Here is a 14,585-nt window from a genome sequence, read left to right as displayed (position 1 = left end):
TTGAAAAGCAGTGTTTGGAAGAGAGGGAGGGATGCGACTAGCTTTTATTCCCGTGTATGTGAGGCAGATCTTGAGAGCATGGATATCGAGTTACAGAAGATATATATGATTTATTTTGCATGTTTTATGGCATGTAGCGATGATAAGTAGTTTAACTCCAACCAACACATGGCCATTCATTTCACCCATGAACCAAAAGACCCCTACCTAGCCCTGCACCAGCTAAATTCCGATGAAACATAAGCATTTCATTCCTCAAAAACCGCCCAAGGTCAAGTGTGACCACGACGCCATAATAACCATGATCCATATCCTTGGCACATCAACTGATGGCTCCTTTTGTTGCGCGAGCCACACCATTAGTACAAAATGCCTCCTGATTGTGGGGCCGATTAAGCCTTGTGCGCTCCGACTGTATCTTCATGAACATATGACTTCATGATCTTGTTGAAATCGGACTCGTTGACAACGGCGCCCGTCTCCGAACACTTGGCTTTCTTCTGGAGATCCTTGCAAAGCAAGTCGAGATCGAACTCGCCTTCCTTGACCTTGGGGCAAGCTTGCAGACGATCCCTGATGACAGTCATGTTAGCGAACTCCGGAAAGAGACGTAGAATTATAATATCGCTGAAAGCATACCAGATTGTATTGCAGTTGAGCAATTGCGATCTGTCCTCTGCAGGCACAACCTCTTCTTCCTCATTCTGTTTCTCGTCGATTTGCGCCACAAGATCCTTCTTGGATGCCGCGGGACTTGGCGGCAGGTTGAATGGGGTATTGAACTCTGGGAGGGTGAATGCATCATTGAAGAAGCTATCATTGAAGCCGTCGGCAGAGAGAATGTTATCCTGTGGCTCCCGGTAATCGCCGAAAAGCTGTGGATCAAACTGGTTTCCATTTTGTTGAGCAAACCAGTCAATCCCATGGATGTCGAAGGCGGGGTTTTCAATATTCCCTGAACTAGACTCAGACATTGTACGTGGGATAGGATTGTTTGGATTGCCGCAAGCCATATTAAGCTGTTCACAGAAGGTAAGCTCACCTTCGCTACAAGCATTGGCGCAGTTCTCCTCGCCAATGGTTGAAAGCGTGGCGTCGGAGGGCTTGCCGTAGACTGGCGACTGTTGCATAGAAGGCTCTGGAGAAGTACCGCAAGATGAGCTCGCCCCATGGTTTGAGTTTGATGAAGCTGAAGGTGAGCTGTGTGATGTGCTTTGGCCGTTACTTATCTGTCCATTGGAATCTGTGCTCGTCCTTGATCCATTTGATCCGTTCGTCCCGTTCGAGATGAATTCAAAGCTAGGACTCTTACCAACGCTGTCGAGGAGCGCGGGACTGAAAAGACCGGAAAGGCTAGACATGTCCCCACCGTCAAGCGCAGCCTGCTTTAAGCCAGCATTGGAACCATTGGTAGACGGATATGGCAGCGTTTGATTGAGCGGACTGACTTGGGCCTTCTCACCAGCACTTGACATTTTTTGTGTTGTGGAAGTTGGCGATGTGGTGGGTTGTTTTGTGCCGTTGACGACTGAAGAACCGCTGTTAGGCGGTCCAGGAAGCCGGCCAAATCTAGGGAACTCGAATTGGAAATTGACATCGTTGGGGTTGCTAAGACCGGTGCTGGCAACGCCCCTGCCGGCCATGTAAGGCTGCATTCCATTATTCAGAGAAGGGGTACGAGCGAGGTTTCCGTTCAAGGATAACCTCTTCCGGTACTCGCGCAACTCTATTGACATCTTCTCTATTTGTGCACGCAGGATGCTGTTTTCGTGGTTTGCGGATTCCGATGCCTTTTGGAGGTCTTCAACCTTGGTCTCCAGATCCTTCAGGTGTTTCTCCTTACGCTCGCGGAATGCGCGTTGAGCAGCACGATTCTGGGCTTTGCGTTTCTGTTAGGAGTATCAGTAGCCATTGCGACAAGAGGAAGACCCATTGAAGGTCACTCACAGAGGTAGGCTCTGATGTCAAGGGCTTCCGTCCGGGTTTCTTGGATGCCTTCTCGTCGCCTTCCCTCCGTTTGCCGCCACCCTCTTCATCTTCACCTTCATCGTCGGGATGTGAACGCTTATCGTGGGCATCGGCATCCCCATCTGAAGAGGTGCCGGGCAATTTGCCAATCATTTGTCCCTGAGTCTCGTTGCCAAAATCATAGTCGAAACTTCCGTCGGCGTCGAATTCGTAATCGTAGTCGATGAAAGGGCTCTCTTCAAAGCCGTTCAGGGTACCGGAGCCGGGGGCTTGCAAGGGCGACCCTGAAAAGGAGCCGGGAGCCATGGGGAGAGCGGGATTCGAGAGCGGGAAGGAGAGGTCGACGGTTGGTTGCTTGTTGGAATTGAGAGCCTTTGAGAGAAGCTCCTCTTGCCGGGCAGAGAGGGTGAGACGGGGGCTAACTCTGGGTGTGGCGAAGACGCTGTCCATGCGGAAGTCTCTATCCGCGGTGATTGGAGGGTGATTGAACACACTTCTTCCTCGCAGAACCCTCTTTTCTTCGACGGAGCAAAGAAGAGAGCAGCGCGAGAGATGGGGCGGTGGTTGGCGGGGGATGAGGAGTGTGGGTGGTGGTGGTGGTGGAGCGAGCAAGTGGGCGAGGGCAATGAGAGCGAGGGGGGGAAACGATCGGGGATTCGGAGGAACAGGTCAACGTAGGGTAAGGTAAAGTGAGTTGAGAGGCTCTGCCAGTATGAATCACTCGGGGGGGGCCTCTCTTCGCTCCTCAGACAAGGACGAGACCAGGACAGAGCGGCCCGGCTATTGGAATCGAAGACTGTTTTGTTGGTGCCTCAATAAAAGGGCCAAAAGGGAAAAGTCGAGTCTGGATGGTTGAGCATTAGAATGCTCTGGAAGTGGAGGTTGGTTGGTGACGGTGTCTGGGTGCAGGACTCCAGAGAGGAAACGGGGGGAGGGGCATTCAGGCGCGGCGGACGACGGGGCTTAGAAATCAAGAGAAAAGGCGTATATTAGATCCTTTGGTTCTTTTGCAGAGCCTTACTATGACTACGGACTTATTTGTTAGGCGCACTAATCCTTCCCGTTTCGGTCCTGGCGATACAGACTACAGTTCGCTGCAATCGCCGTTACAGGAGCGTGTGCCACATGGGCTCTCTCGCCCGACGTAATGCTGACGTCGGTGGCCCGGTCTAGATCACCACGTGCTGCCGGTCACGTGGGAGCTACCCCTTTTCTTGTACATCAGCCTTGTCCATATAGGGAGACACCTCACACCGCTATATCCAGTTGCTACGGTCTATCGTGCCGCTGCTTTCCCGACCTATCTTTCTCATGTGCACCCCTCTGCCTCGGATACCAATACGCAAGAAGACCCAGCTAAGCTCGAGCTACTACATGAGACACCTCTATCGAGACATGTTACCCAGATGTCGACTCGACCACAGGCCATGATGCTAGACTTGACGTGGGACTCGAGACTGACAACAATACAAGTGAACAAGGCACGATGACCGCAGTTAAAGGGATGACAATGAAGGAAAGAGAATGACAACCGAAACAAGGTTGATGAAAACAAGGAAAATGACAATGGAAATATCAGACGAAAGCCGCTTTAACATGTCACAAATACCAGCAGATCCGAGGTTCTCCTCGAGGTGGTGAAAGTGACATGGACCAAACACAATGCGCGGGAAGTATTTTTCGTGCAGAAATCGGAACATGGCTTCAAAACTGGTCGCTGCTCCAATATGATCGTCTATGAATGGTGCAAAACCAACATCTCCATGATCCAGGATTAATGTAGGCATCGCCGGAACTGAGTCTGTCTTTGGGAGTGGTCCGAAAACCAAATGTATGCGGTGCCCCCTTCAAACATTGGCCTATTTGTCGAAAAAGATATTGCCCATTTGGTGTTTTGATACAGCTTTTATTCATCTCCTGGTCGCATCGGCATTGCCCAGTACCCATTAGTCGCGTCTGACAAGAAGAAAACCACAAATTCTGGTTTGATCAGGGTGTCAAGAACCTCCTCGATGCTCCTCAAGGTCTGTCGTTGACACCTTCTCGCTCGCCCCAAAGTCGAAACAGTCCGGCGTCCCTCTACCCATTTCTTGTTGACCAATATGGGTTTCACAGAGTGTACGGTTCCTTCCCAACCATAGCCTTCTCCCAAAATCGGTTCTCTTTTCAAATTTCTCCGAGTGTTTCGCGACCAGGGACTTTTCTTGAATCGGCAAAGTGGTTAGGAAGTCGACAGGCTTCCGCAAAAAATCTCCGTAGCGAGCATAGAACTCGAGTTGCCTCAGCTTCAGAACCTCGTCTTGCAATGTTGCGCCGTGTTCGAGTCTAAGAGATGCATACATACCATGTATTCGAGCTCGCGCACATATGTCTGGAGCTGTGGAATCCGTTCGAGTTTGATCTCTAGTTCCTCTGTGTCCAGGGCTTGCTCGTTGATCTCCAGATCTAAAAGCTTTGCACATGCCTCCTTACAGAGCTCGTACGTACAGACAATAAAAGCTGTACAGACAATGGAAGCTGAATGACAATGGAAGGTGTACAAGTAACTTCTCTATTCCACTGCTCTCTTGACTCTGGCTTCTTTGAACCTCAACTGCCAAGCATATAAGACATAGCACGCTCGCAAGTGATCGATGACTTCGCATTCCTCCATGTCTACATCGTCCTGGTAGAAAACTTCCAATCCACTAAGAACAAAGTCAAACTTCAGAGACCGTCGTGGGCTACCGAATGACGTAAGGGCCCTTTTCCATAGGATCCTTCATCGGTGTCGGTGATGAATGTGCTGCTGCTTGGAGGAGGGACTGCATGATAGAATAGATTCTCTGTGCTGGAAATTTCACTCTAGAAGCCCGCTCCACAAAGACGCCAGCATTATCAATCCGGCAGAAGCGAAGAGTCCTCCTAGCAGACGAGGCACCATACACCACACAGTTCTCCTTCGACTCTTTGCATGTAGTGTGGACGATCCTCATACAAGCGGCTAGTTGTGCCATTGCATTGTCGGTACAAGACTCACGTTTGGCTTCCACAACCACAAGATTCGTTGCTAACATCTCTTTGTCTGGGTTATCATACCAAACACTATAATCAGCAAATTCCGTCAGCAGCTTGGTTTGTCCTTGATGGATAACACTCCTCGATAGTGGTATCTCATGGAGCAGCTGAAGCTTAGCGGGGTCTTCTTCTTACGCGGTCGTATGAATCGTATCCGAAGTAGAGGGGTGCACATGTTGCTAGAACCTTTATCTTTGGCTTGCTTGGGTTGCTGGTCTGATCTATGGCCTTCTTCGTAGCGGCAGATGAGGACTTGATTTGATCGAGGATAGTGCGGGAGAAGGCATTGATTGTTCTTGTCAAGACCACCGTTTGTGATGTGACAGCGTAGATCCTAGCAATGTTTTCGTCGAGGTATTTAGGTATTGGAAACTTCTGCACATCTTCAAGCAAGTCTGTAGGATCTTCGCGCAGATCGAAGAGTCGTAGAGCCTCGTCAGGTAGACAGATCCAAGGTCTATTAAGCTAAGGTACCTAGACGATGCCCCCCTGCGCCGTCCACAAGCGAGCCGACGATTAACGCGTTGCACAGGGGTTTGTATGACGACCTCGTCTTTACTAAAGGTCGGCATTTTTAAAACAAGATGTCACAACGCCTTGAAAACATCGAAGATATACCTTACCTAAGGTACTTATCAGATGGAGTTGCTAATTAACTGTTTGCTTGTGGTATATCGCGCTACTATACAAATTACTACTCTATCGGGTGTAGATGTATTAAATACACCCCCAGGAATTACTCCGTAAGGTACCTACCTTATTCGGCAAATAAATTAGTGCGTAAATTCACCTAGACAACTTCGTGCGTAATCTTTATATGTGTTGTATATCCTAGTGAGATACAAGTTAGCCTTCTAGTATATCGCGACCATCACCTTGCCTGCCCCAGAATACCCTAAAGTGCAGCGTATCTGGAAATCAGCTTTTGCTTCCTGATCCTGTTACATTTGCCCAAACAACCCTCCTACTGGCGCAGTGCCGAGCGTGCGCTTTGTTTGGGGTAAGGCGGCTAGAGAGCGAGCGACCGATTGCGCTAGGTAAGCCCCGAGCATCATTCCGCGTTCCTCCTCAAGAGCCTATTCCCCCATGATTCACTAACCCCCCTGGCAGACGGACCAAGACAAAGCGATGGATCTTGCATATGATCATATCCAGGAGGAGGCTCTCTCTCAAGAAGAGCCTTCGAGAAACGAGGAGAAGAAGTCCGAGTCCACGCTTAATGCGGACTTTCAAGAGGCATACAAAGCCATCTCATCTAGTCCCTGGGGTGCGAAACTGGGCGGTTTCTTTGGCAGTGTTGTGAAGCAGGTAAGTACGAGCTCCGTGTTTGGCATTGAACTGTATACTGAGCGCATCATAGGGTGAGTCTGTTTACAAAGAAGCACAGCAAGAGCTTTCTGCTGTCGGCGAAGAAGCATCGAAAGGTTTCACAGACCTTCGAACTTCAATCATCAAGCGCACAAGAGCCCTCTCTCAAGCCCCGCCGCCTAGCGAAGCAGCCACAAAAGACCAGGAGGGAGAATCTAGTGAGAAGCAGGTTTCAACAGAGGATGCACTGAAGGAATCCGAGGGTGTGCTCGCTAGACTACGCATCGAGGCGAGCAAACGATTGAAGGAGATTGAGAAGGCCGAAGATGCGGCGGATGAGGCGCTGTTGAAGTTTGGGACGAATATACGGAACTTCCTTCGGGATGCCGTCAGCATCGCACCGCCGTCTGGCGATTCGGATAAGCAGGGAAGTACTTTATTATTCGAGAGTAAGGACGCCCATGGCAAACGTGTCATTCATACAACGCGATTCGATGCTCAGCTCCATGTCATACATTCATCGCTGGATAGCTTCACGAAGGATCCCGATAGCGAGGAGTACGCGCTATGGGCTAAGACATTCAACGTGGAACAAAAGACAGATGACATCAGCAAGGACTTGGAGAACTTCGGCGAATTGAGGTCTTCGATGGAGAAGCTGGTACCTGACAATGTCACATATGAAGACTTCTGGAAGCGCTACTACTTCCTCAGACACAGCATCGAAACGGCCGAGGCACGGAGAAGGGACTTGCTTAAAGGTATGTATTGACGTCAAGAACAATACTACACATGCTTATTTTTCTAGGTGCGGCGGCAGAAACAGAAGAAGAAATTGGATGGGATGAAGATTCTGACGAAGAGGCTCCTAACAAGGCCACCAAGCCCAATGTTGCTTCAGAGCGGCCGTTATCCACAGCATCATCAACCACCCTTCACCCTGCAACACAAGTTCCCGAGCAAACACTTCTCAAACCAGATGAATCACGAAAGTCTCATGATGAGAAATCCCAGGCAGACAGTGATGGAAGTTATGATGTTATTGGTGCCGCATCCGCTGCTGCAAGCCACGCTCCTGGCAGTCCTAAGGAATCGCGCAAGGAAGACGATAGTGATGAAGATTGGGAGTAAGGGTTCCTGGTATGCCCTGGTTATACGCGTTGCAATAGCTGTTCTGGGTAATTCGCTGGTTGTATGGTGTTCTGGATGGTAGCCTTATATTCTTTTTCAGCTCCTTGATGACCCTGCATCTTCTGTAAACAGGATACAATGATTTCGGATATTCCATTAACGCCCTTTGTAACAAGCACCCATTTTTCCTCGAAAGAATCATCTTTTCTTCTTCGTGACCTTCGTGAACCCTTCCTCGTCTACTTCCGGGATTACCTTCTCCTTCACCCTTACCAACTGCGGCGCCTCATCCATGTCCACATCACCTTGGTCATCCTCGTCCTCAGAAGCGTCTGTCTCGTCCTCCTCTTCAGCTCTCTGCTGTTCCTTGAACTGACCGCTCAGCACGTCCCTTCCACCCCTCTGATCCCACCTCTCCTTCATCGCCCTGACCTCCTCAAAATTGCCCCTCCCACAATCCTTCCTCATCCTCACGATCTGCTCCGCAACCTCAAACCCGCTCTCATCATCCACATTGACCTCGAACTCATCCAGCATAACCTGCAGCAGAAACTCCTCGATCCAAGCACTATCGGCGTCGGGGTTTTCATTCAGGAGATCGATGGTGGTTTGCGCAAACCATTCGCGCTTTTCAGCGCTGTCAGGACCGCCCCATTGGTTGGTGACGGCGAGGGAGAGTGAGGGCCAGAAGAAGAGGGCGAGGGTAATGCCGAGTTCGAATTGCGCCTTGCGAGATTCTTTCCTACCATTAGCAGCGGCTCTCGCGAGCTGGGAGAAGGCCAAGTACCGAGAGAAGGAAGGTTCTGCGCATCAAGTGAATGCTCACTGACCTCCATGGGGCCGGGCAACTGTGTTGTTGAAGCCATCCTTCTGTGTTGAATGTGACCGCGGGGTCGAAGTGTGGGATCTGAAATTTGTGATGATTGGGATGCAGGGATTGCAATCGCCAGACAGGGGCCGTAGGCGCTAGTCCACTTCCGGCTCATTATATGACGTCGAAGAGCTGGAGGCAATTTCTCTGGATATGTTGGCGATTGGGACGTCAGTTGACGGCCGTGGGCTCAGCTCACTTTAGTTGGATTGTCCCGTTTCAATGTTTACAGCAACGCGACCGCAATACTGGATAACCCGTCTCTTCCCCAAGTGACTTTGAATACATGATTGCGCTGCGGATTCCGGAAGACTGTTTGTTCATCTGGCAAGGAACAGACCCGAGGCAAGCAAGGCTGCGGTTGTTGGTGCTGACGAAAGAGCAAGAAGGGACAAGATGGTGTTCAATACTGCCACCGTCGCTGGCGCAGTGACTCCTACTGTGATGCAGACTCTTCTGGCACATGTGAGTTTATTGCAGACGTCTCGGTTGGCAACCTGACAGCAGCTAAAGTGAACTATGCAGTGTTTCGATCGCAAAGCTCGCTCGCACAAGCCCACGGCACATATCACCTATGACGAAGGTCTCCGTCTGATCAAGAGATTCCTCGTCTACGCTTCGCACCACTCTGTTGAAGACCTCCAACGCTTCACTTCACAATGGGTCCCTCATCCAGCGTGGGTCCTTGTGGAGGATGTCAAGATATCCCAGAAATATCTCACGAGAGCCGCAGAAGTGATCCAGATGCAATTGGGAGCTCAAGGAATTAAGTTAGTTGGAGGGAAGACGTGGTGGCAGTGGCGGCGACCAGGCAACGAGATGGAGGCCGAATGGATTGAAATGCGAACTCACTTTCAGAGGAGAATAAGAAACAATAGGCCGGTCAACAGGGTTATGCTCTATATACATGGCGGAGCGTATTACTTTGGGAGTGTGGACGAGCATCGGTATCAGATGCAAAGACATGCGAGAAAGTTGAAGGCTAGGGTTTTTGCTCGGTAAGATGTTTTGGTCCTTGCTGCTGATCCTCGTGAAGACTGACTGGCGATAGTGAGTATCGAGATTCCCAATTCGTCGGGCCCCTTTTAATGGTTATATAGCACGGTACCGCTTGGCGCCTCAATTCCCCTTCCCATGCGGTATACAGGACTGTTTGGCTGCATACCTATACCTCCTTACTATCCAGCACCCGACAACCATCGTTTTCGCAGGGGATTCAGCTGGTGGAGGCATGATCTTGAGGTTTGTTTGAATTAACATGTCGTTAGATATGAGCTAATTATCACCAGCTTGCTCGTCACTCTGCGTGACCAAGGCCTCCCCTTACCAGCGGGAGCTATTCTGATATCTCCGTGGGTCGACCTAACGCATTCTTTTCCAAGTGTTGGTGAAGATAACCCATTTGATTATATTCCACCTTATGGCTTCCATCATCGGCCATCACCTTCCTGGCCTCCTCCAACCGCAGATGATATTCGTGCTATGGAGGCGGTTATGGGGAAAGACTCAGCTTCCAAGGAGTACCCCAAACTTCCAGGGGAAAATGAAGCAGATGCTATTCAAGGTTTTCATGTGGATCACCACCCAGCTCCGGGCACGCGAAATGCCACAGCTGGTAACGGCATTATTACTAATGGTAGCACTTCGCCTGCCGCAAATACTATTCCTTTGCCTGGTCGTGAGTTGTCGATCATGATCGATGGGGAGTTGATAGAGATCAAGGACCAGATTCAGATGTATGCCCCGAACGAGCTTATCTCCCATCCTTTGGTATCCCCTATATTACAGCCGTCCCTTGGGGGTCTACCACCGCTGCTTATCTTGACCGGTGGCGGTGAGATGCTCAGAGATGAGCAGATTTACCTGGCTCATAAGGCAGCAAACCCGGCAAAGTATCCTCCAGGAGACGCGTTCTTGGATGATACTACTCATGATCGTAACAGAAATCTGATCAACGAATGGAGGCCTACGGATGTGCAATTACAAGTTTGGGACGACCTATGTCATGTGGCAACGACTCTAAGCTTTACACGGCCTGCAAAATACATGTATCGATCAGTAGCCCAGTTCGGGGCTTGGGCGCTGGCTAGAGCTCAGAGGTCCCAAATAGAGATCATCGATGACGATGAAGTTTCTGTGATCTCGAGATCGGAATCTGATGCAGAGGTTCCGGCAGGACAGGAGGTGAGATTGATCCGCAAGAACCACGAATTTATATACTAATCAACAAATAGAAAGGGCATGAAGCTGCGGCTTCTGGCCGGATGCGCAAAGCCTGGGATCCACTTCCACGCTTCAGGCATCATCTTATCCGTCAACGTGTTGATCGCCATGGGAATACATACCCACTTGAGCCCGAATCAGAGTTGCCTGGCTGCAATCTCCCCACCAGCGAGATTGGCGTAATCAAGGAAGCGCCAGTCAGAAAGTGGATAGCTGCAAAGAGAAAATGGGATACCAAATATGCTTCTGCGAAACGAAGAATACAAAAAAAGAGGGCAATGGAATTTGCCAAAGGGTTCCAGCAATATGATGGCGAAGTCCCCCCACCGTCTGCCTTGGCCAGTAGAAGAAAGCTGGGTGAGGATCTCAAGGAGCGGAAAAAGACACTAAGCAAGGGGCTGGTTTTTTGGTCTCTGTGGGGCAGCAAGCACGATGAAAGGTCTATAGAGAACGAACTGGAGATCGACAAAGAACCGGACATCGTCATCGTAACCTCTGCAGAAAGTGCTCATCCAAGGCCACTATATGACTTGACGAGGAGGGGCCATAGTCGCAGCAGGTCTCGACGTCGGATAGTCACCGACGAGAACCAGACTGGAGCCGATGACATTGACGAGGATACTCCGGCCGCCGAATTGCAAAAAAGATCTGCTGCGAAGAGGGCAGATGTTGAGGGCTCTAAAAATCTAGATTTCGGCTCTGGAGATCCAGACTTCCCCCCCTCTGTGCCATCCCCTGTGCCATCAGTCTTTGTTCCGAAACCCGGGGTAAATGAAAGTGAGCTGAAACGGCCCAAGGCAAATGGAATTGCCTATCCATTTACTCTGAACAAAGAGAGTGCGAACGCTAGCATGACGACTCTCACAAGCGTTGCAGGCGTACCTCCCGTCAAGGATATAAGAACCGAGGGGGTTCAAGACCATGGCGTTGAGGCCGAGGCTGCTGATATCGACGCTGAGATTGCTGCTAAGAAAAATATCGAAGCAGCCAAAGCGACAGGAGAGACTGAGCAGAAACGACCAAAGACAGATGGAGTTGCCTACCCATTTACTTTAAAAAACAAAGAGGGCACGAGTGCTAGTATGACGACTCTCACGGGTGCTGCAGGCATACGCCCCATGAAAGATTTGGGATATGAGGGAGCCAAAGAAAGTGGTGTTGAGACCAACGCCGCTGACACCAACACCGCGACTGCTACTATGGATAATAGTGAAGCAGGCAAAAATATCGAGAGAGAATGAAAAGCCTTCAAATCTAACAACCGGTATAATGGAAAGAGGAGGCGCACTTGAGGGTCTTAATGGAAAAAACAGGCTGTAGGGAATGGTAGGGATAAGAGCGCTGAGCGGCCCCCTTTAAAAACGTCTGTCCCGTCTGCGGAGCTTTTGCAGACACTTACTATTTTGTAATATAAGGCGGCATCTGGATATTGTACTTGTATATACGGATGGAAGGTGTACTTGTCTCATTTGTTGGTTGATCTTGCCCTTCGTTCTCACAGGGCCTATTTGTATATAGGTATACCAGACGCATAGAATTAATTAGCTCAAGTGAATGCGTCTTATCTTGACAAGATATACTACATCGGTAGCTCACTCAAAGTTTTCCTAGTTACAATCATTCACATTCGCTTCATATCTAAATGCAATATCCCTTTCCATCGCTAATGCCTCATCAGAACTCCACATAATGCCAAAAGCCAACGCCAACGCCAACGCTATATCCTCCCCTCTTATATAAACCAGCATAATCCACCCTCATCTATATACAGCCTAATAATACTCAGGTAACCCGGAAAAGCTCGGGATGGTCGCCGTGCAGTTAAATTCCGGGGCATATGCCTTGGCAGGCAAGATGCCGGCGGCGAGACCCAGCTGATAACTCCACTGCGTCGCGCTCTCCGTCGCCCACGTCCAGTAGAACCAGCCCCAGCCCTTCTCGAAGCTGGCCATCTGCGCCTCAGCGAACATCTGCAGGAACTGCTTGTACGTGCTGCTGTACTGGCTCGGGTCGGCATTGGCGTTCGTGCACGAGCACTGCGCGTCCTGCGTCGGGCAGTCCGGCGACAGCACCTGCGTGCTCGGGTCCCCCGACGCGTATGTCCCCATCCAGCGCGTGCCCCAGCCGACGTTGTTCAGGTACTGCGCGCAGTCCGTGTCGGCCTGCGACCACTCGGCGAAGATTGTAGGGCCGAAGCCCGTCGCGACGTTCATGCTCTGCTCGGTTTGCTGCGTCCAGCCGGAGCAGGCGTACGCTACCTTCTGCGTGTGATTGTACTTGATCTGCCCGGAGTTGAAGATCACGTACTGGTGCGCGTCGAGCACCAACCCGGGCTGGTTTTGGAGTTGGCCTTGCCATTTTGCGAGGCCCATGAAACCATCGCCGAAGACGATGTAGGCATTGATGCCGTTTTTGCGGACTATATCATAGGCGGAGGCTGTCCAGCTTATGACGTCCGAGGGTTGAAGGGCCGTCATCTTAGGTTCATTCACGAGGCCATAGAATGAGATGATGTTCTTGTAACGGTCTTGTGCGAAGAATTGGGACAGCTGGTTGTGGATGTCGAGAGAACGCTGGGCGTTCAGCTGCCCGTTTGTTCCATTCAGCCACCCAATCGTGCCTTGACGTCCGCTATGATTCCATCCATTTTGACTCCCCGGAAGCGCATGAAGATCCAAATTGATCCGCAGTCCATGTTTACGCGCCCACTCAATACCTCTCAAGAGGTAGCGCCAAGAAATCCGGAAGACGTAGGGGTCATCATCGTAAGTCACTACTGCCCAGTAGGAGTAAGGGATCCGAACATGATCGAGTCCACTATTCGCAATGTCGATAAACGTTTGCTCGGTCACGAACGTTGCATAATGCTTCTCCAAAGTTGATTTTGCCCCATCAGCGCCTAGGTAAGAGGTCAATGTCCACTCATCGATAATTCCGAGTTTAGGATCGTAGTTAAATAGGGAGGGCGTAATGAAGGGCTCTATCGATAACCAGCCTCCCAGGTTGACACCTCGTACTGGTCGATCCGCGTAGGAGCCCCAGGGACTATCGATAGGTGGGGTATTGGGATTTGCACTCTTTGAATCATCCCATGTCGAGTTTAGGCCCATAATAGGAAGCCCGCCTACGGTATCATTCGTGTAGGTGACATTGAAGTCTGTTGTATCGTACCAAGTGAACGGATCAAGGTACGACCCTCTTGCTGCTACTGGGATATCTGATTCCGACTCTCCACCGAGGTTTTGATTTGAAGGTGTCCCTGTTCCAGTGGGATTTCCGTTTGAGGAAGAATTCGAGTTCGAGCTGTGCTTGTTGCTGACAACCACCGCAACAGGTATTATAATAGCCAGAAGTAAGATAAAAACACCAACGCATATCCCTATTATAGCCAGTCAGTCCTGAAACTTTTTAGCCCTTTCTGAGGATCACAGACATAACCGCTTTCTCCGTTTCAAGAAATCCTGCTCTTCGTCTTCCTCTTCCTCTTCCTTCTCATACTTGTTATATCCTCCTCGCAGTCCCCGGAGCCTTTGGCCATCTGCTTCTTCTAACAGAGCCCCACTGACTACTCGCCGCTTCTTATTCTTATGTTGCTTTCTACTTCGTTCGACCACGTTTTTCTCATCTATAAGAGCTCGTTCTCTTCTTTGTCGATTTTTCTTGGGGGTAACCTCTTGTCGTCTTGTGGAGTGTCGGTTGAGTTGATTAAACCTATCTAACTTTGCCAACGCATCTGCAGACAGAGCATGAGAGCTGGATTCAGAGGATGTGCCGTGGGATCTTGATTTTCGTGGACTTCGACTATGTGATGGTCGCTTTGCCTGACGATGTGTTCGTTCTCGTGGTTTTGGACGGGGCGATTCTCGCGGAGCCATAGTATTGTTCGTAGCAGTTCGATGTGTGGATTCTCATGAGCTCTGCAAAGGCTCCCTCTGATTCAATCCAAAGGCACATCATCCACGTCAGCTCTACGGAGTACTCCGCGTGCGTTCCGTGCCACGACCACATCTTGAACCCTCTTTTCGTG

The 14,585-nt window shown here is 50.3% G+C and overlaps 7 protein-coding genes across 7 annotated transcripts; 2 read left to right on the top strand and 5 right to left on the bottom strand.

Annotated features, from left to right (window-relative positions):
* Window positions 1-86: 86 nt before the first annotated feature.
* Window positions 87-2,913, bottom strand: M430DRAFT_118588 (hypothetical protein). Its single transcript, XM_024861717.1, has 3 exons — window positions 1,948-2,913; window positions 640-1,889; window positions 87-573 (listed from the first exon to the last, which is right to left on the bottom strand). Exons 1-3 carry the CDS (start codon window positions 2,416-2,418, stop codon window positions 393-395), a joined length of 1,902 nt encoding a protein of 633 aa, XP_024722416.1. The 5' UTR covers window positions 2,419-2,913; the 3' UTR covers window positions 87-392.
* Window positions 2,914-3,300: 387 nt separating this feature from the next.
* Window positions 3,301-3,720, bottom strand: M430DRAFT_34193 (hypothetical protein). Its single transcript, XM_024866506.1, has one exon. The coding sequence runs from the start codon at window positions 3,666-3,668 to the stop codon at window positions 3,465-3,467; it is 204 nt and encodes a 67-aa protein (XP_024722415.1). The 5' UTR covers window positions 3,669-3,720; the 3' UTR covers window positions 3,301-3,464.
* Window positions 3,721-3,965: 245 nt separating this feature from the next.
* Window positions 3,966-5,024, bottom strand: M430DRAFT_17821 (hypothetical protein; the record flags this gene model as incomplete). Its single annotated transcript, XM_024863742.1, has 4 exons — window positions 3,966-4,253; window positions 4,313-4,413; window positions 4,478-4,655; window positions 4,704-5,024. 4 exons carry the CDS (start codon window positions 5,022-5,024, stop codon window positions 3,966-3,968), a joined length of 888 nt encoding a protein of 295 aa, XP_024722414.1.
* Window positions 5,025-5,886: 862 nt separating this feature from the next.
* M430DRAFT_118583 (hypothetical protein) lies at window positions 5,887-7,785 on the top strand. Its single transcript, XM_024861716.1, has 4 exons — window positions 5,887-6,062; window positions 6,136-6,333; window positions 6,386-7,094; window positions 7,142-7,785. Exons 2-4 carry the CDS (start codon window positions 6,154-6,156, stop codon window positions 7,462-7,464), a joined length of 1,212 nt encoding a protein of 403 aa, XP_024722413.1. The 5' UTR covers window positions 5,887-6,062; window positions 6,136-6,153; the 3' UTR covers window positions 7,465-7,785.
* M430DRAFT_137322 (hypothetical protein) lies at window positions 7,663-8,363 on the bottom strand (the record flags this gene model as incomplete). The annotated part of the gene is made up of 2 exons (XM_024862503.1): window positions 8,252-8,363; window positions 7,663-8,201 (listed from the first exon to the last, which is right to left on the bottom strand). Exons 1-2 carry the CDS (start codon window positions 8,328-8,330, stop codon window positions 7,663-7,665), a joined length of 618 nt encoding a protein of 205 aa, XP_024722412.1. The 5' UTR covers window positions 8,331-8,363.
* Window positions 8,364-8,504: 141 nt separating this feature from the next.
* On the top strand, window positions 8,505-12,129 carry M430DRAFT_137319 (hypothetical protein). Its single transcript, XM_024862502.1, has 5 exons — window positions 8,505-8,800; window positions 8,861-9,332; window positions 9,436-9,577; window positions 9,625-10,519; window positions 10,570-12,129. The coding sequence occupies exons 1-5, from the start codon at window positions 8,732-8,734 to the stop codon at window positions 11,797-11,799; spliced, it is 2,808 nt and encodes a 935-aa protein (XP_024722411.1). The 5' UTR covers window positions 8,505-8,731; the 3' UTR covers window positions 11,800-12,129.
* M430DRAFT_118575 (glycoside hydrolase family 5 protein) lies at window positions 12,010-14,553 on the bottom strand. The gene is made up of 2 exons (XM_024861715.1): window positions 13,992-14,553; window positions 12,010-13,937 (listed from the first exon to the last, which is right to left on the bottom strand). The coding sequence occupies exons 1-2, from the start codon at window positions 14,431-14,433 to the stop codon at window positions 12,331-12,333; spliced, it is 2,049 nt and encodes a 682-aa protein (XP_024722410.1). The 5' UTR covers window positions 14,434-14,553; the 3' UTR covers window positions 12,010-12,330.
* Window positions 14,554-14,585: the final 32 nt, after the last annotated feature.

The sequence above is a fragment of the Amorphotheca resinae genome (genome assembly GCF_003019875.1).
Source record: "Amorphotheca resinae ATCC 22711 unplaced genomic scaffold M430scaffold_4, whole genome shotgun sequence".
Lineage (NCBI taxonomy): Eukaryota > Fungi > Ascomycota > Leotiomycetes > Helotiales > Amorphothecaceae > Amorphotheca > Amorphotheca resinae.
This window is presented reverse-complemented; position numbering and strand designations above follow the sequence as displayed.